General features: G+C 52.4%; 1 protein-coding gene across 9 annotated transcripts in view; it reads right to left on the reverse strand.

The window, feature by feature from the left end:
• Positions 1–26,273, reverse strand: part of SLCO2B1 (solute carrier organic anion transporter family member 2B1) — a 52,422-nt gene extending 26,149 nt beyond the window's left edge. Inside the window, exons 1-8 of one of the 9 annotated variants that reach the window (XM_027562886.1) lie at positions 25,895–26,272; positions 19,676–19,765; positions 13,423–13,553; positions 12,239–12,376; positions 10,225–10,387; positions 6,181–6,414; positions 5,849–5,947; positions 3,148–3,338 (exon numbers count right to left, since the gene is read on the reverse strand). In XM_027562886.1, coding sequence (XP_027418687.1) covers positions 3,148–3,338; positions 5,849–5,947; positions 6,181–6,414; positions 10,225–10,387; positions 12,239–12,376; positions 13,423–13,553; positions 19,676–19,765; positions 25,895–25,910 — 1,062 coding nt within the window. In that variant the 5' untranslated portion in view covers positions 25,911–26,272. Of the gene's footprint in view, positions 1–3,147; positions 3,339–5,848; positions 5,948–6,180; positions 6,415–10,224; positions 10,388–12,238; positions 12,377–13,422; positions 13,554–18,093; positions 18,299–19,675; positions 19,766–24,848; positions 24,916–25,894 lie in introns of those variants that run through there. The other 8 variants (XM_027562890.1, XM_027562889.1, XM_027562887.1 and 5 more) reach the window with 8 other exon arrangements.
• Positions 26,274–27,274: the final 1,001 nt, after the last annotated feature.

The raw sequence follows: 27,274 nt of genomic DNA on the forward strand, positions 1-27,274 counted from the left end.
GATGATTGACCCATAGCAGAGCAGGATACAGGTTTATGTGTTTCCCCTCCTTCGTGGATCTTTGGACTCATCCCCACACCCTGCCTTACTGCAAATGCACCGGTTCCTGCCTGGACCAACGCCATAGCTGTCACATCAATCTTCCTGCCCCCAGCTGCTCTCTGCACACCTTCCCTTGCCTTCCGATCCTTTCTGTGCTAGCACCTGGTGATAAAGCCACAGGACTCCCCCTCCAGGGCTACCCGCTGCTCTTGAAGCTGGCAGGCAAGGCTTTAATTGTTCTGGCCCCTGCTGGCTGTCCCAACATCAATTTTCTTTAGTCCCCCAGCCCCATGTAGACACCCTTTGCTGCAGCAGGGGGTGGACAACAAAGTGGTGCGGGTGCCGTATCAGACTGATTGGGGGTTGAATCTCAGCTTTTCCGGCAGAGGCATTTTCAGCCCTTCGCCTTAAGCCCAGACTTTCTTGTTCTAAGAAGGAGACACTATCTCACATTATGGCAAATGTATTCAAATGCACCAACCTGCAACATTAAATTGAATTATTCTTGCTGCAAAATATTTGACAGGATTTTTATAAATTGTCCCTTTGAAATTAGAATTATTTAGCAACAACTAACTTCCTTAATTTATGATTGTTTGTGGTTTCTCAAAATCCTGGCACAGAGATCCTAAAACTCCTGTAAATAAGGGTGCTAAGAAAATCTTTTGTTCTAATATTTAGCCTTTGATCCTGGTTCCTGACCCAGAGCTCCTGGAGCTTTGTAATTTCCTGAGTGGTAAGAGCATCTGACACCGAGCCCCTAAATGCCTTGGCATTTCCTGGTGATAAGAACATCGTTTGTTTTAATGAAGTGACTCCACTGGGCTCCAGGTTAGGGCTGGTCACTAGAAAGACCAAGCCATGATTGGAAGCTTGGAACTTTCAGCCCACCACTGCAACCTAATTCTGCAGAGAGGGGAGAGAAGCTGAAAATAGACTTAATAATCAATCACGCTGACATGATGAAGCCTCTATAAAAATCCCAATAGTATAGGGTTCAGGGAGTTTCCAGGTTGGTGAACACAGCCACGTGCCGGGTGGGCGATGCACCTGGACTCCACAGAGCTCCTGTGCTCAGCACCCTCCTAGACCTCGCCCTAGGCATCTCTTTATCTGGCTGTTTATCTGTATCATTTATCATATCCTTTATTATGGAGAAGGAAATGGCAATCCACTCCAGTACTATTGCCTGGAAAATCCCATGGACAGAGGAGCCTGGTAGGCTATAGTCCATGGGGTCGCCAAGAGTCGGACACGACTGAGCGACTTCACTTCACTTCACTTTTATTATGTAGTGGGGAACTTCCCTGGTGGTTCAGACGGTAAAGTGTCTGCCTGCAATGCGGGAGACCTGGGTTCAATCCCTGAGTCAGGAAGATCCCCTGGAGAAGGAAATGGCAACCTACTCCAGTACTCTTGCCTGGAAAATCCCATGGATGGAGGAGCCTGGTAGGCTACAGTCCATGGGGTCGCAAAGGGCTGGACACAAGTAAGCGACTTCACTTTTTCACTTTATTATGTAATAAACTGGTAAACAAGTGTTTCCCTGAGCTCTGTTAGCCATTCCAACAAATAATCAAATCCGAGGAGGGCATTGTGGGAAACTCTGATTTGTAGCCAAGTCAGACAGAAGTTGAAGGTGACTTAGGGGCCTCCTGCTCGTGAGCGGCGTCTGCAGCAGGGGCAGTCTTGTGGGAGTGAGCCTTACCCTATGGCATCTGATACTGTCTCCAGGTGGACAGAGTCAGGATGGAGTTAGGTTGTAGGACACCCAGCGGATGTTGCAGAGAATTGATCAGTGTGGGAACAGCCCCATACATCTGGTCACTCAAGTATTGTTTATATGTTTGCATGTGGGGAGTGGGAGGTGAGGTGTAAAGGTGAAATAGGAGTATTTGTCTTTATACACCCAGACTTGGGAAAAGAGAAAATCTAACCCACAAATTTTCAGAATATAATGAGTGGTGAATATAATGAAATGTGTATGAGTATTAAAGAAAAATGAATGAAGCTGACTTTAATGACATATAATTGAGCTTTTATAACACATTTCCATTTTGTCATTTTTGTTTTGTATTTGAGAGCCAACGTATTATTTCTCAGGCCTCGTGTTTTTGTGGGTCCCTGGAAAACGTAGAGAACCCTATCCCAGAATCCTCTCTCCTGTCCAGTGGCCTCACATAGTCCTGCCTTCTCCTGTCACATGTGACCTTGAGCACATCCCTGCACCTTCTGGGCCTCAGTAGGGTCCTTTGAGGAGAGACCACCTGCCCCATGAGCTGAGCAGAATGGTTCAGTGAGATCCCCTTGCAGCACTCAGCCAGTTGTTACTTATCAAAGAGACTCTGTCCTCACTAGGCTATGCCTGTTTTAAGGGTGGGGCTCACATGCTAAGCCCCAGGGTCCAGCCTGATGCCTGGTCCCCAGCGAGGCACTCAATACCTGTTTGTCCCCTCACTGTCCCTGAAAAGGCCATGGTCATTTCTAGAGCCAAGTCCTTTGTCCAGGCTGTTTCCCACCTCGAATGGCCCTCCCTCTCCTTGCCATGCTTCCACACAGGCTTCAAAGTCCAGTGGAATCCCCCTCTCCTCAGAGAAGTCTTCTAGACCCTCCTGTAAGCTCTCCACCTCCTTCTAGTTCTCAGCACTGCTGAAGCATGTTCACAATCTACTAAGCACGTTCAGCGACAAGCAGAAGCAGTAGGGTAGTGGTTAGAGCAAGGGGCGTGGGCTCAGATAGGCTTTGGGTTCTGGTCCCAGCAGTACTTAACCATGACACGCACTGCCATAAGGTTGAGAAAGTCAAGGCCCAGGAAGGGTCAGGGACGTGCCCAAGGTCACACAAGACACAACTGGCAGAGCCACAGCTGATACCCAGATCTCCTTGGGTGGGTCACTTCCAGCTCTGGCCCTCCATCCCCTCAGCTGTGCAAGGGGCAGGGGAGACGCACCATGCAGGAATGCTGGGGAATGCGACAGAGCTCTATGGAGATGGCTTTGGAAGCTGTGACTTGCTGTGCCCAGGAGAATGGAGTTGAAGGTTATACAGGAGGACAAGCGTGTGGGGGTTGGAGCTTGGGTTAGGATGGGACAGGGAGGGGCTTACCTTGCTGACAGGTGGGTCTGAAACTGCCAAGCCCTTTCGCCGGAAGCGAAGCTCTTGCTTCTCCTTGGGCATCTCCTTGGGGAAGAAGAAGTAGGGGATGGCGGCCAGGGCCACCGCGCCAGCCGAGATGAGGAAGCCCAGCCACCAGGCACCCACCCATCGGGGGTCCTTCGAGGTCAGGTTGATGCCACCTGGAAGAGAGGGTGTTAGGGTCGGGATGGGCTGTATGTAGCTTCTTGGCCACCATTCTCGGATCAGCCTCTGAAGTAGGACGTGACCTGGGCCGGGGTCGGGAGATCTGGGTATCAGTTGTAGCTCTGCCAGTTGTGTCTTGTGTGACCTTGGGCACATCCCTGACCCTTCCTAGGCCTTGACTTTCTCAACTTTATGGCAGTGTGTGTCATGGTTAAGGTCATGGACTTTGGAAATAGTGTGACCTTGGGCAAGTTACTTAACCTCTTTGTGCCTTGGTTTCTTCCCCTGAAAAGCAGAGATGCTAGTAGTACCTACATCATAAGGCTGATGTGAGAATCATAGAAACTAGTCTGTGTAGACCACTTAGAACAGTGCTGGCACATAGAACATAGACACAGTGTCTGCTCTTTGTTTACTGTTATTTTGTGATTGTTATTATTAAACTGGTGGCTAGAATGATTCTTGGGGTTCTCAGACCTGCATGATGGTTAAAATCACAAGGGGTGCTTATCAAAAATACTCAGCCTTTTCCAAGATCAACTTAGAACTGCCACCGGAGGGGGTGGAAAGGTAGCCAAGGAATCTGTACCTTTAACAAGTTCCCTAGGTGATTTTGAGCCCCATCTAGGTATAATCAGGACAAGATGAACTCAGATATGGGCTTCCCTGGTGGCTCAGGGGTAAAGAATCTGCCTGCCAATGCAGGAGGCACAGGAGATGCAGGCCCAATCCTTGGATCAGAAAGATCCCCTGGAGAAGGAAATGGCAACCAACTCCAGTATTCTTGCCCGGGAAATCCCATGGCCAGGCGAGACTGGCAGGCAACAATCCATGGGATTGAAAAAGAATTGGGCACAACCTAACGACCAAACAACAACAACAGTCCCAGATGTGTCTCCCTACTGGAGTGCCCACCTCTGCCATCAGACCTCTTGACCCCAAGGCTGAGTTAGGTACCTCCTTCTTCAACTGCCACAGCACCTGCAAACACTTTCTAACAGTATGGATGCATGACAACATCAACCCCATGAGTGGGGCTGGCTCCCAGATGCTTTGTCCTGAGAGCCTCTGGAACCGGGCCCAGAGGACACAGTCAGCACTCAGCAAATGCATCTGTAAAAGTGGGGGTGGGGTTGGCTTTTGTGCAATTTCCTCCTCCACTTATTATTCCCCCATCTTGTGTTCCAGGCTGGTGGGAATTCACGCACAGCCATCTCAGATCTTCCGCTTCTCACATACTGGTCTGGGCTTGCAGTGGATGTGACCCACCCAACCAGTGAAATCCCCCAGAGAGACAGAAGGAATAGCGAGACAGCACCTTGGTTCACAGTCCACAGGAACTCCATGTCTGCCTGTGAAGGTGTCAGCACCACCAGGATATCAACAGAGCCAGAAACATACTCCCTTCTCCGGAACTGGGGTGTGTCTGGCAAACTGAGTCCTGACTTTTAGGACTGTTTCATCAAGGGAGAATGGAATTGTAACTAGAGTCCAAGCTGGGATCCTGGGCCCAGATTTCTAGAAGGAAGGGGGTTGGGGCAGGGCCACCCCTAGTGACTCCTGTTCAGAGCTGTCCAGACCTATCCTGACTAGAGGCACCCTTGGGCAGAAGCTGGATAACAAGAAGCAGAATCTGCCTGTCCATCTTCTTGTGTGTGTCACCTGAGGCTTCTAGGGTTGCTGGAAAATCTCCAAGCGAGGGATGGGACATCTGAGCAGCAGGATGCAGAAGGCAGAGCTGGGGGCCTGGAGCTGCTTGGCGTGACCAGCAGGCAGCTGAGACGCCACAGTGACCTGTTCTAGAAACAATCCACTCTCACTCCCCACAGAACGCCAGAGCTCTGAGACCCCCAACACTCCCCCGTCCTGACTGTCTTCGAACCAAGCTTCAGTTCCACACCTTGACCCACCCTGACCACCACCTGGATTAGAGACTCCTTTTCCCCAAATGGTGCCCTCAGCATAGGTGGCCAGGCTTTGAGGTGGTCAGAACTTGAAAGGTCCTTAGAGGTCACCCCGAATTTCCCCTCTGAGATGGCCCAAGTTACTGAGTCCTGCTCCAAAATTCTCTCCATCATGCCAGTGTCCTCTCTGAGTCCTGAAGTCTGTCCCCCATAAAGATGGGAGCACCCAAGAGACCAAGAGAATACATGGCCCTGTCTGTCCCATAGTGTATCTGAGCAGAGGGCTGAGGGCCTGGGGTGCGGGGAGTCAGGGTGGAACTCGGTGAAGACTCATAACAACAGGGGCAACAATTACAACTCTCCATCTGATGGCAACTGCTGGCTAATCTCCACATTCTCACTGCATTCTGATTGCAGCTTTGGGAGATGGACAGGGCAGAGAGTATCTCAAAGATGGGGAAGCTGAGGCTCAGAGAGGTTAAGAGGCATGTCCCAGGTCAGTGGGGTTGCTGGGTCCTCTGGTTCAGTGTCTCCTATGATACCAGCAGTCGATCAACTGTGTCTGTGTGGCCCTGGGGACAACTGTGTGCTCTGAAGCTCACCTTCTGGCATTCGATCAATGTCCACGTAAAGGCGCAACATGAGGCTGCCCAGCCCATACGCCATGCCCGGCCCCATCATGGTCACTGCAAACAGGATACCTGCGACAGGAAGCCTGGGTTAGTGCCCTCTGGCCCAGCTTCCTTTCACAGGTCAGGGCCTGCTCAGCCTCCACTGGGCAGGAGCAGCCCATCTCCCCCGCTCAGGCCTGGGAAGCTCTCCAGGGCTCCTCTGGGCCTCTAGTGGCCACAGAAGGCAGAGGGCAGGGATTCGTACTTAGCCCGACCTGAGCCTGGCCCCCCCTCAGAGCCCGAGGTGTGGGGTACATCCTCACCGAGGTAGAGGGGCGAGTTGCTGTTGTGGGAAAAGTCATCGATGTAGGAGATGCCAAAGGGCTGAATGGGCACCCCGCCCACACCAAGCAGGGTCTGGGCTGTGAACATGATCCCCACCACAGCCAGGTGCCGAGCCTCTGTGTAGCTAGAGCAGCTGCTGTTGGATGAGGCTGAAGCTAGGGCCTTGGTGCTGGGCAGGCACAGGGAAGCCTCAAAGTCTTGTGGCATGTCTGCTGAGAGATGATAAAAGTATTAGGACAATAGCTAAGACTCATATAGCACTTACTGATGGGAGGAACTCTTCTGAATCCCTCTGACCCCCACAACAAACCCAGGGGATGGGTACTCTCATTACTCCCATTTTGCAGATGAAAAAACTGATGCTCAGGCACCAACTAACAAGGGGTGGAGCCAGGATTGGAACCCAGGCAGTCCGGTTCTGAGTCCGTGCTCTTAACCCACCCTATGCCACATCTCTGAGCAGAGGTATGTGGAAGCGCCATGGCGACGGTGGACCTTGAGTGAGGGTGGGGTAGGACAGCTCAAAGAGGTGGTGTGAACTGGGAGGAAAAGAACGAACAAGATTTTCCAGAAAGGGAAGGTGGTGGTCAGGGGTGGGGTCCAGAAAGAGGCCACAGCACATGTGAAACCAAGGTCTTGAGGAGTTCAGCATGCCTGGCTCACAGGGTGTAAGGGTCGAGGCCAGGGCTGAAGGCAGGGCCGAAAAAGGGAGGGGTGCTGAGTCTGGGCTGTGGAGGGCACTGGTGCCCTTAGGCCTTCATTCTGGGAAGGGCTCCGTGTCAGCTCGGGACGCAGAGGTAGAGTGCAATAAAGGGAAATTTCTTAATTTAGTGCCAGACATTTGTTTCCTGTAGCTCGCCAATATTTGGTGAGCAAACTTAAGAAGACCCTCATACTATTATTACCCCAAATGTGGGTAGAGAAGTGGCCTCCTCTCTGTGGCTGGCCAAGTCCTTTCTGGGAGCTGGGTCTCTGAGCCATGTCCACCCAGCCCAGTGAGACACTCTCTAGGGCTGGAAAAAGCCATGTGAACCCAGCTCAAGGACTTGGACCCTCAACCAGATTGCCTGGGTTGAAGACGGTGAGACTTTCTTTGGCAGAGGACCTCAGCCCCTCTGGCCTCAGTTTCCTCATCTGTCGAACAAGCCTCCTAGAATGGAGGTTCTACAGAAATATGGAACTTACAAGCAGAAGAATTCAGTGGTCAGAGCAGAGGCTCTAGGGCCAGACTAGCAGGGGATGTCTACTAGTTGTGGGCCTTGAGGAAGTACCTCCCTCTCTGAGACTCAGTTTCCTCACTCATAAAATAGGATAATGATAACACCTGCTCAAAGGGTTGTAAGCGTTAGGAGTGGTGAGTGGTGCCTGTGACAGTGCTGACTAGATACGAAAGTGATTATAGGGATCTGTCTTTTTTTCCACCTCTGAGTCCCCAGCAGACGGCCTGGCACATAAATATTAATGTGCTGGGTGCTAAGTTGCTTCAGTCATGTCTGACTCTGCAACCCCATGGACTATAGCCCACCAGGCTCCTCTGTCCATGGGGATTCTCCAGGCAAGAATATTGGAGTGGGTTGCCATTTCCTCCTCCAGAGATCTTCCCAACCCAGGGATCGTACCTGCATCTCTTAAGTCTCCTGTATTGGCAGGTGGATTCTTACCAACTAGTGCCACCTGGGAGAAGGCAATGGCACCCCACTCCAGCACTCTTTCCTGGAAAATCCCATGGATGGAGGAGCCTGGTGGGCTCCAGTCCATGGGGTTGCTAAGAGTTGGACACGACTGAGCAACTTCACTTTCACTTTCACTTTTATGCATTGGAGAAGGAAATGGCAACCCACTCCAGTGTTCTTGCCTGGAGAATCCCAGGGACGGGGAAGCCTGGTTGGGCTGCTGTCTCTGGGGTCGCACAGAGTCGGACACGACTGAAGCGACTTAGCAGCAGCAGCAGCAGCAGTGCCACCTGGGCAGCCCAAGGATATCTTTTGAATGCTGTGTATGTGTGTTAGTCCCTTAGTCATGTCCGACTCTTTGTCACCCCATGGACTGTCGGCTGCTAGGCTCCTCTGTCCACGGAATTCTCCAGGTAAGAATACTGGAGTGGGTTGCCATTTCCTTCTCCAGAGGATCTTCCCAACCCAGGAATCAAACCTGGATCTCCTGCATTGCAGGCAGTTTCTTTACCATCTGAGCCACCCTAATGATAATTAATTAATTAATGATGAGGAATGAGTGAATGAAATAGCCTTGTATGTCAGTTCAGGGTGGGTACTTAGAGGTCACCAAGTCCAGTTCACCCATTGGACAGATGCTCCAATGGACACCCGTTGGAGACTGAGGCTCAGACAGGAGAAGAAGTTTTCCTGGGATTCCATAAGGAGCAGAAGGGTGTTGTATGGTGGTGAGGATGGAGAATGTGTGTGACCCTGCACAGGAAAAACTCTGTTAAAATGAAAATTCTGGATGGGGAAATATGAGTAAGCATAATTTTTTGGCGTCTGAGTCAGACCTCTTGACAGTTCTCCACTCAGGCCTAGAGAAGCACTCTGCTGTCTTCTGGGACTTCCCCTGCTTTCCAGCCATTTCCTGAGCAGCTTCCTCTACTTTCTTTCTACATCACAGTCAGATGCCGCCTCCTCCAGCTCACTCCAGCCTCCAGTGTCCATCCTCTACTCAGGTCTCTACCGGCTGCCCCTGGCTGTCCTGTGCTGGACTCTCTGCAGCAGAGCTGCCCATGCTCACACCAACCCACGCTCACTCAGAGCTTCTTAGGGCCGGTTGTATCTGCTCCATCTTTCCATCCCTGGACCTGGCACAGAGTAGGAGCTCTGGGGTCTGAGCTGATGGGAGGACAAGGGAGAAAGGATGCTTTCTGACAGCTCTCCTCCCCTGGGAAGCCTTCCATGATGCCAGGCTGGGCTGTGGGCTCCTTCCCTGGGCTTCTTCTGCCCAGTTCTTCCTTCCTCACAGTTGATACACTGGGTGGGGGGAAGGGAGGTATTGTTTGTCTCTGTTTTCTCTCCCAGACTGGGAGCTCCCAGAGGGCAAGGACTGAGCCCCTCAAGAGGGTCCAGCACAAAGTAGGAAGCACAAATGTTTTCTTGGACAGATGGGCAGAGAGGGTAGAAGGGGTAATGGAGGGGAGGATAAGTAGGTGGATGGATAAGTAGATGGGTGGATGAATCGATGGGTAGATATGTAGGTGGATGGGTGGATGGATGGTTGGGTGGATGGGTAGATGGGTGGATGGGTAGATGCGTAGGTGGGTGGATGGGTGGATGGGTAGGCAGATGGATGGGTAGGTGGGTAGGCAGATGGATGAATTGATGAGTGGATGGGTATGTACGTGGATGGGTAGATGGATAGGATGGGAAGGTGGATGGATGGGTAGATGAGTGAATGGGTGGAGAGATGGATGGGACAGGGAAGACTGCTTGAGTCCTTCTCCAAGGTACAGGCATCCATCTGTCAAGTTGACTCTCAACAAAATCCCTCTGGGCTAAACAGGGGCTTCACTATTCCATCTAAAATTCTTTCATGTTTTTGTTTGTTCTTTCATTCATTCATTCTTTCATCAATGCTTTGACTTCTTGTGTAAATTAAATGCATCAGTACACATTAAGTGCCTAGAACAGTGGTACCTAGTAAGTGGTGTGTGATACTGTTATTATTATTCCACAAATATTTCTTGAGGACCCACACAGACCAGGACCTAAATCCACCTCCACCTCAAAAAAAAAAAAAAAAAAGCAGCACCATACAAGCAGGCCCTCACCAAGAGAAACCCAGAGGGCCTCAGCTTTCTGCCCCAGGACTACCCCCCCTGTCACCACTGCCCAGGGCTGCCAGAAGGACTCATCCGGGCTGAAGCTGAAGGAGGCAGTGGTGGGGGGGGGTGTGGGGGACTATAGGTGTTCTGGGAAGCTGGACCCATCTTGACCACTGGAAGCCTGGGAGTGGACCCTGTGTACAGTAATGTGGCAACTCATGTCCACCCTCAGCCCAGCCCCTCCTGTTCTTACCAGGGCTGGTGCGGTCGTAGCGGTACGGCTCTGAGATGAAGTGCGGGACAGTCATGAGTATGCCCGCCAGGGTCACAAGGATGGCTCCACACCCGATCAGGCGGGGCCGATGTACCCGGCTGCCGAAATAGCTCACAAACACGATCAGGGCTGTGTTCCCCACCTGCAAAGGGATGAGAGGACCCATGAAAGTAGAGCAGAGGGCATCCTTGTCTCAATCACCAATCTCAGTGTTCCCTTCTGCAGAATGGTTGAATAAGAATCATTTGGGTCCCTGTTAAAAACACAGATTCTGGGTCCTCCTAGGATGTGTTCTACTTACTGCTCCAATAGAGGAGAGAAATAAGAGCAGCATGGACAGGGCTAGAAGTTCAATTTCATTCTAGAGTGTGGGTTGGATCCCATGTTAAAACACGGGTAGTAGGACAGTCAAGGACAGGGATTTGAGCTTCTGGAGTGTCATGAATGGGAAATAAATGAAGTCTGGGTCTCTCAGGTGGCGCTGTGAAAAAGAATCTGCCTGCCAATGCAGGAGACATGGGAGACCCTGGTTCGATTTCCTACGTCAAGAAGATCCCTTAAAATAGAAAATGGCAACCCACTCCAGTATTCTTGCCTGGAAAATTCCATGGACAGAGTTGCCTGGCGGGCTACAGTCCAAAGAGTTGGACATGACTGAGCACAGCACAGAGTAGATATACCCATGTGTCCTAACCCCGAATCAGAACTTCTGTCTTGTTTAGTGCTTCCCCGGTGGCTCAGATGGTAAAGAATCCACCTGCAGTACGGGAGACCTGGGTTTGATCCCTGGGTTGGGAAGATCCCCTGGAGGTGGGCATGGCAACCCACTCCAGTATTCTTGCTCGGAGAATCCCCATGGATAGAGGAGCCTGGCAGGCTACAGTCCATGTGGTCACAAAAAGTTAGACACGACTAAGCGACTAAGCACAAAAAAAGTCTAAAGCCACAGGACTAAGGCTGGTATTTCAAGCCTTAGAATTAAAATCCTTGGATGTGGGTGCTGGAGGGGACTGGAGAGCTGGCAGGGCAGGGCAGGCTCCGCTGTCAGAAGCTGGGGTGTGTGTGCTCCACCCTGCTGCTTCCTGGTTGTGACTGTGGGTGGGGAACGTACCCGTGAACCCCGGTTCTTTGCTGATGGAGTGGGGCAGTATCAGCAGAGGGGCCTTGGGAGGACTGATCCTGGGAGGGACAGTCACTCTCCATTTTTTAGATGGGACACTGAGACCTAGAGTCAGGGAGTGACTTGTCCGAGGTCCCACAACTGCATAATGACAGTAAAGACATTCTTTCCCCATCTCTGACATCTGGGAGTGGGGTGATAAGGAGAGTCTGGGGAGTGAGTGGAGACCATGGGCCTTGGGTTGGGAGGAATGTGACACATCACCCTAGGGAGAGACAATTTCACAGAAATCTTGAGGGGTGGGGAGAGAGTGTTCTCTGGACAACAGCCTTCTCCAAGGCGGAAAACATCTGGTGGGGGAGGGGCTGGGCACAGATGAACTCTGGTCTCCAAATCCACCCAGAGGAGCTTGTCCAGGCCTCGTGGCTGGGCTGTCAGCCCAGAGGCAGAGGCCTGTGGATCCGGCAGCAACTCCACAGTCTAGTATCATCTGCTCCCTTCTCTACCCTAAGGTCCCCAAAGTTTTGCCTTTGATCTCACTTAAACCTCTCTCCCTACTGTTAAGTTGGCTTCCTCTGATTCCTTCCTGGGCCAGACAATTGTCAGGTGTCTGAAAAGGTGAAGTAACCAAAAGGAGAATGGTGGGGAGGTGCGGGTAATGGGGACCCTGACTAGCTCTAAAATCCTCCGTGAACCCCAGCAGAGAGCCCCGCTCCTCAAGGGTGGGATCGGAAGGAGCTGTGATGGGGTTGCACGTGGCACTAGGGGAAGGGTTTACATTAGGGCCGTGAGAGAGGGGGAGTGGAGGTGAGAATCTCCCTCAATTCCCCACCACCTCCCCCCGCACCGTGGCTGTGCTGCCAGGGCCAGTACCTCATTGAAGGCGGCCAGCAGCCCCGATGTCTGACTGGAGAGGCCGAAGCGCTTCTCCACCGTGGAGATGGAGCTCTTGAGGTAGCCGGAGATCATGAGCTGTGCCAGCTGCAGCAGGCTGTGGCACAGGACGAAGAACTGGCGGAGGGGCCGCAGGTAGAGACAGTCGTGGCGGAGGATGCAGAGAGACAGAGACAGAGAAAGGGAGGAACAGAGTCAGAGGAGACAGACATACAGGAGGAGCAGGAGCAGAGAGAGGAAGGGAAAGAGAGTCCAGGGCAAGAGGAGAGAAAGTATTATTGGGGTACTGCATGGATTCTCACAGGCCTGAAAAATAGGAAAGCTGTCCTGGGTACCCCGGGGGTCTGGGGGAGACTTGAAATCTACAGGACTGAGAGTAGAGTCTGCATGGGGCCAAGGATGGTGGGAGCCCCTCTGTCCCCAGAGGTCTCCCAGGCTGGACTAGAACCCCTCCTGTCCCCAGGAAGCTCCCCAGATCTCACCTCGCCCCACCCCACCCAGTCCTCACCTGAACTTCCCTGGGAGACCACCTGCACACAGCGAACCCCCAAGCTACACTCTCACCTCACTCAGCCCCACGCAAACATCCTGCCTGCCTGCAGCCCTCCTGAAAACCTGATCGAATTCCCAAGAGAAAAACGTGTCTCACAGAATTAAAAATAGGGTGTTTATGCTGGAGCTTAAAAATAGAATGTCTGTTCTAAGTTTCGGTTTCCTCATCTGTGTAACAAGGATGACACCCCTGCTTCCCCAGGTTACTGTGAGAGCTAAATAAGACTGTGTGGAATGGCCCCTGGCACAGGGCCTGGCACCGTGTAGGTGCTGGCACAGATTTGGTTGTTTACGGCCGCCCTTGGTTGAGCCATTGCTCCCAGTATTCACACAGGTTCAGGATCCCTGGGGTCCTTCTCTTTCGCCCTAAAAAAATTGGCGCCAAAAAGACTGGTCCCCCAGTGCCCACAGAAGAGCCTCTCTGGAAGGAAAGAACATGTGCCTGAAATTAAGCTACGTGCTTCTAGAGATCACGATCACCCGTTCTACAGATGAGGAAACTGAGGCTCAGGGAAAGGCAGCGCCTTGCTTGGCATTTAACAGCCTGTAAGTGGCAGAGCCTGCTCTGTCGGGCTCAGATGACCCTTCTCCTCCCAGGTCCCGAGAGGTACCTTGATGCTGTGGAACACACTTGGCCGTAACTTTTGAGGATTTGGGCTGGCTTTGCTTCCAGGTGTGTCTTCTGTGCCCACCATGGCCTTGGCGTCCTTGTCTGGCACCTGGAGCTCCTCACCCACTGGCCCTGTGGGACAGAAAGCCAGAGGGTGAGAGTGGAGATGGAATCTCAGAGAATGACTCTGACCAGGCAACCCAAGGTGTTTCTTGGGTTGGTGAGAATCTGAGTCAAAGCACCGACAGCTTTCCTGCGTCTCAGGAGCTGAAGCAGCCCTTCCTCAGAGGGTATGTGTGTGCTCCATGTGCCTAAGCTGGCCAGATCCCACTGGGACCACCTATTCACCTCTTCATTCCATTCCCAGCATAAAGCTTCCTTCTAGCGAGAAGCTGCTGATGCCGTCACACATCCTTTTAGCTCTGGCGCTAGTGTAAAAATGCATAGCCCTACCCTCCTGGGGCCTGTATCTGTGAGACGTCCAGTGTTCCTGGAGGCTAACTCTGGGTCAGGGTTTGTCTGGATTAGTCTAAGATCAGAGGTCTAGGGCCCTGTGCCTGGTCAAGGCTTGGTCCAAAGTCAAGGCATACAGGGTTTTCCTACGGGTAGTTTGGAATAGATAGCAATACTTCCACAGGGCACTACACAGCATATAATCACAGAACTCACCAGTCCAATGCCCAAATCATGGTCCCATGACCCACGGTAACCATGGTAACCTTGTCAGTCTCCCACTCACTGCAGCCCTTTCAGAGGCATCTTTCAGGGTTTCCTGAGGTTTAATCTCAGTGAGGAGCCTGGAAGCCCAGCCTTGGGAGGCTCCACCTCTCCATTTAGAGGACAACCACCTGCACCTCAGGCAGCCCAGACTTCTAGGACTTTCCTCCCCTCCTGGGGCCCTGCTTCCTGCGGAAGCCTCTCCATTGTCTCAAATGTCTCTCAACATGGCAGGAATTTCCCCTCATTCAACAAGCTCCTTATGGAGCCTGAAAGCTGCCCTGAGGACTCTCCTGACCTCGGGAAGGGGTGTGGGCCCCATCACGACATCTCTAGACCTAGAAGACCAGCTCAGCCAGAGGGATAAGGAAGCCTGCAGCCGCCACCAGCGAGGGTTTTGTACTCCTCACACAAGGTACCTGGGAGCCTAAGAAATCTTTAAAAATTGAGATATAATTCATATACCATAAAATCTATCCTTTCAGAGTATATAACTCAACGGTTTTAGTATATTCAAAAAGTCATGACTATCTAATTAGTTACTACTATCTAATTAGTAATATAGTATCACCACTCTCTAATTCCAGAATACTTTCACCACCCCAGTAAGAAATCCTGCACCCATGAGCAGTCAGTCCCCATTCCTCTATCCCTCCAGCTCCTGGCAACCACTGATCTATTTTCTGGCTCTCTGAGTTTGCTTATTCTGGATATTTCAAATGCATTCACATAGAGGAAATCATACATGTGATATTTTGTGACTGGCTTCTTTTACTTAGCCTAATATTTCAAGGCTTATCCATGTTGTAGCTTGTATCTGTGCTCCATTCCTTTTAATGACTGAAATAATACTCCAGTGTATGTATATATATATATATATAAATACATACAATTACATTTAGTTTATCCATTTATCTGTTGATGGATATTTGGGTTGTTTCAGGTCCAGTGAACATTCATATAGCAACTTTCGTGTAGATACATATGCTCAGTTCTCTTGAGTATACAGCCAGGAGTTGGATTCCTGATCAACAGGGTAACTCTGTTTCGCTTTCGGAGGAACTGCCAAACTGTTTTCTAATACCATCCAACACCCATTGCTAGCAGTGGGTGATGGTTCCAATTTCTCCACATTCTCACTAATATGTATCATCTGTCTCTTTGATTACAACCGTTCTCATGGGTGTGAAAATGATATCTCATGTGGTTTTGATTTGTGTTTCCCTAATGACTAATGCTGTTGAGCATCTTTTCATTGCTTATTGGCCATATCTTTGGAAAAGTATCCATTCAAATAGCTTGAGTAATTTGGCTGAGGCAATGGAAGCGTGTGTGGCTGGGGAGGAATCCCTTTAATGGGTACGAACACTCAGAGGAAACAAGGAGACACTGAAGTAAAAGTGACACCTGACAGGGAGGAGATGAGGGATTGGCCTAGGTGGGGGAAGTGGAGGTAACGCTCCGTGCACATCACTTTGAAGAAGAGAAAGTAAGGGGGTTCCAAGCAAACTCAACCAGAGGAGACTGACAGGACAATTTCCGAACTCCAGTTCCTCTCACAAGCAGAGCCCAGTCACCCATAATAACATAAATACTGTGCATAAAGTCTTGCATGCACATTCTGCGAGTTGGCCAAAAAGTTCGTTCGGGCCCATCCATTCATGGACAAGTCCGAACGAACTTTTTGGCCAACATGGTAAGTGCTCGTGAAGCTCTCCACAGCTCCATGCCTTTGGTGCATTCATGAGCTCTGTGCTTCTGATGGGGACACCGAGGTTCACAGGTAACTAGCTCTGCTGGTTCACACTAGTACAGGACCTCAAGTCCACGTGTTAACCTCATGCTGCTCTGCACCACTTGTACAGATTAAATGAGGGGTAGAAGCACAACATTCTTCTCTGTCTTGGCCCAGCCAGTCCTAGCCAGGCCACCTGAAAGGCAACAGTGCCTGCCTCCCAAGGGGCAGGCCAACCAGATGATGGAGTGGGAGCTGAGGTTGGGAGGGCAGAAGTCACTAATGTGGATCCCCAGGTCTGAAAGAAGCCCAGTGCATGGGTAAGATTGAGGACAAAAGGTCAATGGACCAGATCAGAACTTTCCACACTCCTGTGACTCAGTCTGTAGTAATGAGCCTCTGGAGTGGGGGAGGGGTGGGGAAGCGGAAGCCCTGGCCCCATACCACTGGGTTCTGAGAGCAGCTGCCAGTCAGAGTGTTGAGTGGCCAGTTGGTCACTGAACAGGGCTGGTCAGACTGGTTGTCAGTCCACTTTGAGCCCTTCCTGTGGGCTGGAGTCTTCTATAGAGGGGCTGGCAGCAGAGAGTCCGATGCCTCGATAAGGAGTAGAGCTTCCCCTGGAAGGAAAGTCCTGAGTCCAGGGCTGTAGGTACACCTCACCTGCTGTCTCAGAGGTCCTTACCATCCTTTGAAGGCTTTTTCAAGGGCCAGCTCTGCAGGAGAGAGGGCAGCTGAGGGAGTGTACCTGGGCTGAGCCCGGGGGCCCTGTAGGAATGAGGGGAGAGGCAGGGAGCCAGGCCCCAGGAGAAAATTACAGCTTCTTCCTCTCCCAGTTGGGCAGCCAGGGTTGGGGGCCCCAGGTAGGCCAGGTGGTTCCAAGGCCTAGCTCCTACAGCCCCAGAGCTGGCGGGCAAGGGGTCTGTGTGCCTGTCGGTGGGTCACACGGCTGGCCGTGCGCACAGGCACACTCATGTCTGTGCGCTGCTGAGTCACTGGTCTACTGGTCCACTGTCCTTTAGGAGACTTGTCTGTTCAGGTTTGTCAGTTGATCACCTACTGTTCTGGAATTGCTCAGAAAGTCAGTCAATTCAGAAACTGACTCAGAAATTGCCCTCAGAAATTCAGGGCAATTGCAGTTGCCCTGAAATTCTGTCAACCAGAGACCTTCAGTTCAGACGCTCCAGATGTCTACAAGGCAGAGTGTCCTGGCCACGGCCAAACCCCCTCCAGGGCCAGGAATTTGAGTCTGAGAGATGAGGGCTGAGATTCAGAGAGCAGCCTGACAGGAAGGGCCGCTTTTCTCTGCCTGTTCTGTTTTCTTTAAAGACTCAGGGATCTGCCTCCTCCAGCCACCTCCCAGCTATAAACAGCAAATCTCAGGCAGATATGGGACTGAGTAGACATTTCAAGGGGCTTCCCAAGTGGTGCTAGTGGTAAAGAACCCGCCTGCCAGTGCAGGAGATGTAAGAGACGCACGTTCAATCCCCGGGTTGGGAAGATCCCCTGGAGAAGGGCATGGCAACCCCCCTCCCGTATTCTTGTCTGGAGAATCCATGGACAGAGGAACCTGATGGGCTACAGTCCATGGGGGTCACAAAGCGCTGGAATCGAATGAAGCGACCTAGCACGCACACACACGCACACACACGCACACACACACACACACACACAAAGGTTGCAAAGTCCCCAGACCTGGGTCTGAACCCCAGCCCAGCCACTGGGCCTCTGTGGAGCATGGATGTGCCCTCGATTAGCTTGTCTCTTCTGTAAAGTGAGGATATAGCATCTACTCAGGGAGATAAGGCATCTCCGGCGCCTGGCTCAGACCTGGCACACCATAGGCCCCCTGAGGGCCAGTCTTCCCCTCTCCTGAAATCTTCAAGCACCTCTGAGGCTACAGGCCCAACTGAACCCTTCCACATGCAGCTGGCTCCTCCACGTGAACTTCTTCCTCTGACAGTGCCATCATCCATCTCCAGATTATCTCTCTCCCTCCTGTCTAAGCCCCAGTCAACCACAAGACCGAGGACCTGGGTTCCTTCTTGCAGTGCACACTCATAGACGTGCAGGCAGTTGCACAGGTTTAAATCCTCCAGCTGGGATCCTCATCCTCAATGCAGGGACGGCAACCCCTACTTCCCACTGCCGAGAGAGCCCACTGAGAACCTGAACCTTCCCTTCACATTCAGCGAGGACCCTAAAAGCCCCAAAACACCTTACCAATGACATTAACTTGACTTTGCTTCTCCACTGTCTTCATAGCAATTTTCTTCTTACTTTTCTTAGATTGAGCAGCCCCAGCAAACTGCTTGATTTTTCATTACAGAAACTTCTGGAAAGACGGAGCAACTGTTCAATAAAAACTGTCAGCAGGGTGAGCACCTCTGATTCTTTGAATCTCTACCTGGGAAATCCTTACCCTGATGTTTCTGCCAACAAACCCTGGACTGTTGTATCATGATTCTTGCTCAATGCTATTGATCTTTCCTCCCCATTCTGAGACACTGCCAAAACTTCAAGAGGTGTGTTGGCCCTTATCTTGGTAAAAAACAGACTTTGCCTTATCAACAGGTTGTGTCACTAACATATGAGAGCCAGCACGGACACGACGCATAGTAGATGCTCAGTGAGCATTGTTTCCTTCGCTGTCAGGTACAAACACCCTGCCTACCTCCATAATTGCTTTGGGACAGCAAGAGCATTGCTGTATCTAGAACCTGGGAACCAGGAGAAATTTCCACCCAGAAGGGCCACGGAGATAGGGGCTGGAGACCCAGCTCTCTGGCTCACCGTCACCCCCTGATGGAAGAGGCTCACTGTCTCCCCTTGAGGCTACCCTATGTGCTGCACTGGGCACACTCACCCATCTGCCAAGCAAAACATTGAGGTAGCTGCTGTGACTCCGTGACTTCAGGAAACTGAAGCACAGAGAGGGGAGGGGCCTGTCCAGGTCCGGGGGCTGGTAAACAGCAAAGCCTAGACTGGAGCTCAGACCTGTTTGACTCTTGGTCCCCTAACAGCAACTATGAAATGGTGGCTACCAATGATGGCCTTAGAACCTATGAAAAATACTCCCCCTGTAGCCATTTATGATTCTGGCCTGGCTTCCCTCCATGGAATTGCCAAAGGTGGTTGTATGGGGACAGTTCTACCAGCTGACTTTTTAGCTTATCAGTCACTTAGTCAGTTCATTGGTCAGTTCAAGGCTGGACGGAGAAATGTGGTGAGAAGGACACGGCCCCTAGTCTAGGGGACCTGAGTGCAGTGAAAACTTGGGACTTGTAAAAAAGGCCCAGATTTGAACTTTGAGGAGGGATGAGCTGAGGAATGCCAAGAGAGCCTGGGAGGGTTCTCACATCCTGAGGATGGAGCAGGAGGACTCGGACCAAGGAAGGACAAGAAAAAGGCACTTTCTCTCCAGAATATTCCAGCCTGTCCCTCGGCAGAGAGAGTATGACCTAGGGTCACTCAGACCCAGTGTGGTCTTGGGCCAGCAGCTCTCTGAGCCTCTGCAAAGTAGAAATAATGAGCCTGGCCTCTTAAGCCTGTATGAGGGTCACAGAGGCAACGTCCTTTGACAGCTCCAGGATGACACACAGTTTCAGTTTTGTCTGCGTTTGCCCCAGATGCACCTGGGCGCTGTCTCCAGGCCCGGTCACCAGGCCTCAGAACTTACTGTCCTCCAGGGGCACCCATCCTCAGTATTACTCTCTCACCTCCCCCTGGTCCCTGAAGAGACACAGACCCCTGAGGAAGCCTCCCTCTGCTGTCTCCTCGCCCTCCCTCTGTGCTCCATAATCACCTGCTGCATTCCATTCCATGACCTCAGGGGAGCTAAATCCCGCACGCCTCCGATGAAAGGTTTGTATGCTGCAACTGAAGATCTCGGATGCTACAATGAAGATCAGAGATTTCCCATGTGCCGCAACTAAGATCCAGCACAGCCAAGAAAATAAATATCTTAAATTCCAAAAAGAGAGAAGGTAAGGCCTCTCCCGGAAACCTGCCACCACACACACTTTGCCTGGGCCGTCAGAGGAACTGGCAGAGAGATAACACAGGACAATGGTTACAACACGGAGGCCCTGGACAAAGGCCCTCTGTGCAGCTGTGTGAGCTGTGCACCGTGAGGTGAAGGGTGCCCTCTGGAATTGTGCGGTGGATGGCAGTCCTGCCTGGAGGCGCATCTGACTCCTAGCTGTTTTCATTTGGCTTGAACAATGCAACAACACTGGCTCACTGAGTGTTTTTAAGCTAGTTGCCAGCATTTAAAAGTCAGGAAATTTCACACAAAACCCCCACTTTTTGTTTTTTCTTGAAAGATTAGCAGATCTGGCCACTTTGGGCCTGCTTTCCCATATGGAAACAGCTGGTCTCAGACGCTGGCCTTTCCTGTGGCAGTTTGCCCTGTGAGAGCCTCTTTGAGCTCATCTGGCTTGCTCCAGGACCCTTCACACTTGCCTGTGGGCATCCCTGTCTGTGACCCACAGCACCCCTGGGAACTGCGGAGTGCTGCGGGACAGGAAGCCAGGGCTGGGTGAGGCAACAAGACCAGAAAAGGCCATGACTTGCCCAGGGTCACCACGGTGGGGGACACAGCTGGTCTCTGCTTCTTCTAGGAGTAAGAATGAAGGTTCCACACATGCTGACAGCTCCATAAGACAGGTGACTGTGGTTTTGGAAGCAAGCAGCTCCCTGCCCTCAGAGAGCTATAAGGGTGTGTGTGTGTGTGTGTGTGGTGACAGGGCAAACATCTAACACAGAACCACAGCACGTGCTCACTATGTGACATAAGGAGTTCCAAGACTTTAGAAACATAGTGAAGAGGCTCTAACCTACATTGGAAAGTTCTGGAAGGCTTCCTCAGGGAAGAAACATCAGAGTAAAGGGCAGAAGTATGAAAGTGCAAAGACTGCTCAGGAAACAAGTAGTCCAGGAGGATAGGAGCTCTGGGGTCAAGGTGGGGAGGTGAGGCTGGAGTGGCCAGTCTATGACTGCCCTTGAATGCCGGGCTGGAGGGCTGGGCTTCATCCTGGGCTCAGGGATGAGGTATAACTTGGCCTCCTATGAAGACCTCTGTGCCATTTGGGGGAGAGTTGGAGAGGTCAGGTTGTGGGCCGGGACCAGGGAGAAGGCAGGAGTAAGGAGAAGTGGAGCAGATGCTCATGACGCCTGGGCCAGGTAGGGGCTGTAGGGATGCAGAGTAATGAGCTGATGAACCACAGCCGGGAGGTGGGATGGACAGGATTTGCTGAAAAAGCAGGTGGGTGGGGAGTGCAGGAAGCCAAGGAGCCCTGGGGGCAGGGGAGTGGGGAGTGGGGAGAGGCACAGCTTTTGGTCTGGGTGTACTGCCATGGAAGGTGGGATTGTAGGGTAATGGTGAGCTCAGCCATATGTGAGTCTGGGCTGGTAGGGGAGCTCCCAGAGGAAGAGGCCTAGAGGGCCACGGGCTCCAGGAAAGCCCATGAGAGGACATGGGCCAAAGTCAGTCCTCTGGCTCTCCATCTGGAAGGCACATGTGGAGAGAAGGAAAGAAAAGCCACATGTGGGCAAACTTGGCTTGGAAAGTGAGAAGATCCATCGCATATATGCCCTACAGAGCGAAAGGAGGAACCCATCCTGGAACCATGTTCAGATGCCAAGGTTAAGGTGACAGAGCAGTGTCACAAAGGAGTCTGGATGTTTCTGGAAAACCTACCAACCTCCAGCACTCACACACCCACAGCCTGAGCTTGGGGAGGCAAATATTCACAGCAGCAGACACTGGGCAATGTATCTGTCACAATGATGGCAGGTACCTCCCTCCAAAAGTGTTTATAGGAGGAGGCCAGCCTCATGGTCAACCCCACCTCCAGCCCTTCCTACCTCCTAGATTTCCTTGGGCTCCCTCAGCCTGCTGGCTTCCCCGCCTAGCTCCTGCAGCCCACGCCAGCTCCCTCTCCCTCCACCACCACTCCCCCTCCTGGTTCAGTTCCCTCAGCCCTTTCTCTGGGATGCCAGGCTGGTCACCCGCCTGCATCGTTTACATCCCCCTCCTATCTGCCTGATAAGCCAGTGGACTACCCCCAGGCAGAGGCTCTCCTTTCCTGGGTCCTGATGGACTACAGCAGACCCCTGTTGAAACCCTCTGGATCAGAAGCCTTTGAGTTCAAATATTTGTTTGCTACATTGTAGCCATGACCTTGGGCAGTTTATTTAGCCTGTCTAAGCCTCAGCTCCCCTCTCTGGGCACACAGCATTTGTGGTAGGATTAAAGAAGACCATCCTGCCTGGTACACTGTGGTCTTCAACAATGGTTAACCACCCTTCCACCCCATCGGCAGCACGTGAGTCCAGATGCTTCAGCATCCAGGAGATCAAGGCCACCCTAGTGAACATTCTTCTGTAACTCCAGTAGAAGCCTGCCATTCCCCAAATTCATCCTGTTCTTTTCCACCTCTCTGCCTTCGCACATGTTATACCCTCAGCCTGGCTTCCCAAGGTGTCCTACCTTCTCAGAAAACCACTTCTCATCTTGCAAGGGCTCAGCTTAAAAACATGATTGTTGAACTGAGCTAAACTGGAGGAGGGAGAAGAGAAAGCCAGAGCGTGGGGGTCTGGGGAAGCAGGGGCTGTGGTGTGGGCCTGGGGTGGGGTCGGGGAGCGTGGGGCTCCAAGGGGCTGCAGTGCCTCATGTGACCCAATGGGGCTTCTGTACAGTGGGGGAGGGGGGAGGTTGGAATCAAAGACAGGAAGCGGGGTCAGGTCTCAGGCTTTGGCCTTGGCTTTCCTCTTTGGGAAATTCCTCCTAGCAGGACCCTTGGGTGGTCCGTTGGGAAGACAATAACACGCTGCAGGCCTCCAGCTGTTGCTTTTTTCTGGTGGTTTCCAAGCTGGGTCACAGACCCTGCACTGGGACTTTCTATTCCCGATTCTGACCCCGACTACCCCATCTAGACCCAAGATGACCCTTAAAATAGAGATGAAGGCAGAGAGAAGGGAGGGTGAACCCTGAGCCTGCAGGGAATGCAGGCCGGCCTCCTTAGCCCTAAAACACAGAGTCTGAGGCTCAGAGACATTCAGGCATTGGCCCAGGCCACACCCTGTCCACCAACCATGAGTCCTGGCTCATCTCTCTCTGTGCTTACGTTTACTCCCAAGCACCTCACTGTAGCCCCATCTCATTCCTTATCATGAATCTCCAGTCCTCAACAAAGTAGGCTTTCAAAGCAGGTTGGAAGAGGGAAGGAATGTCATGGGGGTGGGGGTGGGGGTGGGAGCATAAGGAAGAAAAAGAACAGCTTCTGGGCTGCACCTTCCCCAATACCTGACCTCTGCCCAGCCTGTGCAGAGTTCTGGGGCTTCAGGAATGGATCAAGTCAGGCCCCATTCCCAGGGAGCTCCCAGGCTGGAGAGGTGGGCCTTGCTGTCCATCACTCCAAACGTTAGCACTTAGGGCTCTGGACTGCAGCCCAGAAGGGGTAGCAGGAGCCAAGTTTATCTTCTCTCTACCCACAGGATGGGCCCAGACTTGCACCCTGGAGATAGCCAAGCCCCTGCCCCATACAAGAGGGCTCTTCCCTCCAGAGACAGAAAGCTGAGCTTCTCAGCAGTGGAAGGGACCAAGCGACCACCTCAGCCAACCCCTACCATCAACTGCACAGATGGAGAAAGTGAATCCCAGAGAGAGACAGACGCAGACTGGGGAGTAGATACCTGGCACCCGAATGTGGGGTCTAAGCAAGCTCGCCATGTGTTTCCCAGCTGCCTGATATGTGGCCCAGAGGACACGGCCCGGCCTGGGAGGAATAACTCTCCTGCCCCCTCTGCAGTCACTAGCTCCCAGACAACAGCTTGCTTTGTCTGGAGCCAGTGGAGAAGTGCCCAAGGTGGGTGGAGACTCGCCAGCGTGGGGTGTGTGGAGGGAAGAGGAAACCCCGAAGGCAAGGGGACAGAAGGGAAAGGGCTTTGGCATCCGGCTGATCTGGTTCTGGCCCCCCACTCTGCTGCTTGCTTGCTGGGTGACCTTGGATGTGTCACTTACCCTCTGTAAGCATGTGTTTCCTCACATATTAAAAAAAAGGGTGAGAGTGTGCATTCTCATCAGGCCAGTGATGCAGAGCTGCAGTGTGAACCTGGTTCTTTCCCTTGCCCTGCCTCCTACCCTGGGTTGGCCCACATTTGAACCTAGGACTGGAGAGAACAACAGAAACACCACCAGGAAACTCCCTGCAGAGGGAGGGTCAAACAGCGTATGGGAGAGAGGTTACTTCCAACTGGGAGGATCAGTCAGGGAGGCTTCCTGGAAGAGGTGGCATTTGGAAGAGTTAGAAAACAAGGCAGATTTCACCAGAATGGGATTGTGGGCAGGTGCCTTCCTTTGGGTAGAGGGAAAGCTGAGCAAAGGTGCAGAGAAGGGAAAGTGGCTTCTCTGAATCACAAAAGTAGGAATGGCCTGGGGAGGTCATTTTTCTCAAGCACCTCCCCCACAGACCGGGACGCTCTGCCTGTTGCCTAAAAGCACATGGTGAGTTGGTGGGGCTTCACTGAGGGCCAGTTTTGACCCTGGTTCCTCTCTATGCTGTTTGCTCCTGGCTGGGACTGCTGGCCCCTCTCCCTCGGGCGAGCTGGGTGTGGGTCTCTTCCCAGGCTCTTTGTCCTGCCCGCAACCCTCAGACCAGAAAGAGGGCATGGAGGAAGCCTGGCCTCAGCTCAGATTAGGGCTCAGGAAGGGAGGTCAGAGGTGGCTTCTGGTGGCTCAGTGGTCAGATGCTGGGGTCAGCCTCCCTCCCGCTGTATGTGTGGGAAGTGAAGGACCAGCCAGAGAACATTCCAGAACCAAGCCCTGCTGGCATCAGAATAACAATTGAGGAACAGGTGCAGTACAACCAAAGTCTCTAGTTTCTTCCCATTCCCATAGGATCACCAGGATCCCACAGCTTGCCAAGGCTGACTGAGACCTGGTTTGTTGGTGGCCCATCTCCAAACCAACTCACCTGAATCTGACCTCGTTGTCATTTCTCCTGTGAGGCCCTCAGAGGACGCTCCAACCCCACCCTTCCTTCCACACCACAGTCCCCAAGTCGGGGCTGCAACACAGCCGCGTCTGCCTGCTCGACCCAGGAAGCCCACACGTCCCCTCGCTCTGGATGCAAGTCAGGCCTTGTCTGAGTGGGTGAGAGGCACACAGACAGCTGCAGCGAGGCCAGAGGTGATCACCACAGGGTGTCTAGCCCGAGCGTAACCCTGTCTGAAGATCCTTTGTTTCTTCTACCTCCCTCTTCCTGCCCCAGACACTGGGCGCTCCTGTTCCCAGAACCACCGCCCTCTCCAAACGGTGCTTCCATCACTCTCTGGTCTCAGCTTCTCTTCTCAAGGTTTCAAGACACCTTCCCACCTGCCTTCTCCACACCCCAACACCCAAGGTCTCTGCTGGTCTCTCTCTGATTCCACTTCTCAGCTTTCCGATGCAGTCTGCTCTCCCCTGATCTCTGTTGTCAGTTTTCCCTCTCTCTGTCTCTGCCTCTCTTTATTTCTCTGGTCTCTTCTGGAGCCTCTGTCTCCCGCACGCTGCAGCTGACACCTGTTGATCTTTGTCTTCTCCTGCCATCTCTGGCCTCTGTCTTCGCCTTTGTCCAACTCTGAGTGTCTCTGGACTTGCTAGATCTCTGACTATATACTTCTGTCTCTATTTTTGTCTGCTTTGTCTGTCTCTATCTTTGCCTGCTTCAGAGAGGGAACAGGACATGGGGAGTAACGGGGCCTGCCCTTCCATTGCTCTTTAGGTCTCTCTGTCTCAGCAGGGAGGTTAAGCTGGCTGCCCTGTCTCCAGCTGAGTAAACAGCAACACTTCTTACCTCTCTGGTCCTTCAATCCTTCATTCAACACATCCTCACTAGATCTGGCCATATGCCTGGCTCTATGTAGGGAACTGGGAGCCCCTACTCCCCCGACCCCAGTGCACATATGTTAGCTCTCCCCCTTCACCCTGGGAACATGGCCCCCAGACTCCCTACCCCTTTCTTACTTTGTCCAGACTTACCTATCCTGGGTGCCATGACTTCTGGAGTGGGGTGGTGAGTTTCAGCCCCTATTCCAATTACAGGACTGGATTTTAGCAGGAGAGAGGCAGTGAGAGCTTACGGGAGCTCCCGGAGACAGCAGCTGGGGAGCCGCAGTGGGGATGCGCCAGTGTGCGGATTCCAGCCACTGGGTCGACCGATGCTTCTTGAGCCACGCTGGACAGCAGCCCCCTCTCCAGGTGGGTAAGGAAGTCCTGCTCAGACTTGACCTTGCCCGCCAAGGGCTTATCTCCTTTAGTCACTTGTTCCTACTCTCTGTCTCTTTCTCTGAATCCCTCTGATTTCTGTCTGTGGCAGCCCAGGACCAGGGTTGTGGAGGAGGCTGGGTTTGTTTAGATACAACCCCTCTGGTGGGAGGAGGCTGCTGACGAGCCTTCCCTCAGCCTGTTCCTTCCCAGCTTCTTGGTGTGGCATTTCCCTTGGATATTTTCTCCTACTAGTGGTGGAGAGATGGGGGTGGAGGGAATGTGGACAGCCCCTCCCAGCCCTGGGGTCATTCAGTCCTGATTTTCCAGTTTCCTCTCAGCACTCACTCTGAGCCTCCTCCCTCATCAAACTCTTATCTCAGTTACAGAACTTTTTTTACCCTTCACGAGCCCCATATAAGGCCATTTCTCCCACAGTCCTCCTTCACTGAACCTCTGTCTCCCTCAAGCTCTGTTCCCCTCTCACTGAACCCCTATCTCTTCTCTGAGCTCCACAGATCCAGAGCAAGGAGGGACCCCATCCACTGGGAATCACAGTGGCCAGCCCTTGGGAGATGGGGAATCATGGCAGCAGCTCCATAAAGTATGACCATCTCAGTGGAGGGTGGGGTTGGAGAGCAGAAGAGCATATAAGAGGTCCCCAGAGTCTTTTGGATTGAAGACTGAAGATGGAGGCCTTGGAGCCAGACAGACCCGAGTCCTGTCTCAGCTTTGTCATTCCATGGTCAAGTGACTTTAGGCAAGTCCCTGCACCTCTCTGAGCATCAGCTGCCTCCTCTATAAAGAAGGACTGATAGTCCTCACTCGCAGGGCCACTGTGCAAATTCAGTGCAGGAAAGAACCGAAGCCTGAGGTCCGGAGCTCAGGGAAGGAAGTGGCAGAGGCGGGACTCAGAACAGGGCAGGGAAAGGGAAAGTGAACCTGGGTTGCCTCTTCTGCCTTGCTCAGCACTTTTATATGTGAGGCCCCACTGGCCCCTCCTAATGACCTTTCGGGCCATTTTCCCCCCATTTTACAGATGAGGCATTGAGTCTCAGTAACCACCCAGAGGTCACCTGGCTAGGAGGTGGTGGGGTCTTGCCTTGAACCTCTGATGCTAGGAACCAGGTTTTTTCCTCCGCCCAGGCTGCATTT

This window comes from Bos indicus x Bos taurus, chromosome 15 (assembly GCF_003369695.1).
Source record: "Bos indicus x Bos taurus breed Angus x Brahman F1 hybrid chromosome 15, Bos_hybrid_MaternalHap_v2.0, whole genome shotgun sequence".
NCBI lineage: Eukaryota > Metazoa > Chordata > Mammalia > Artiodactyla > Bovidae > Bos > Bos indicus x Bos taurus.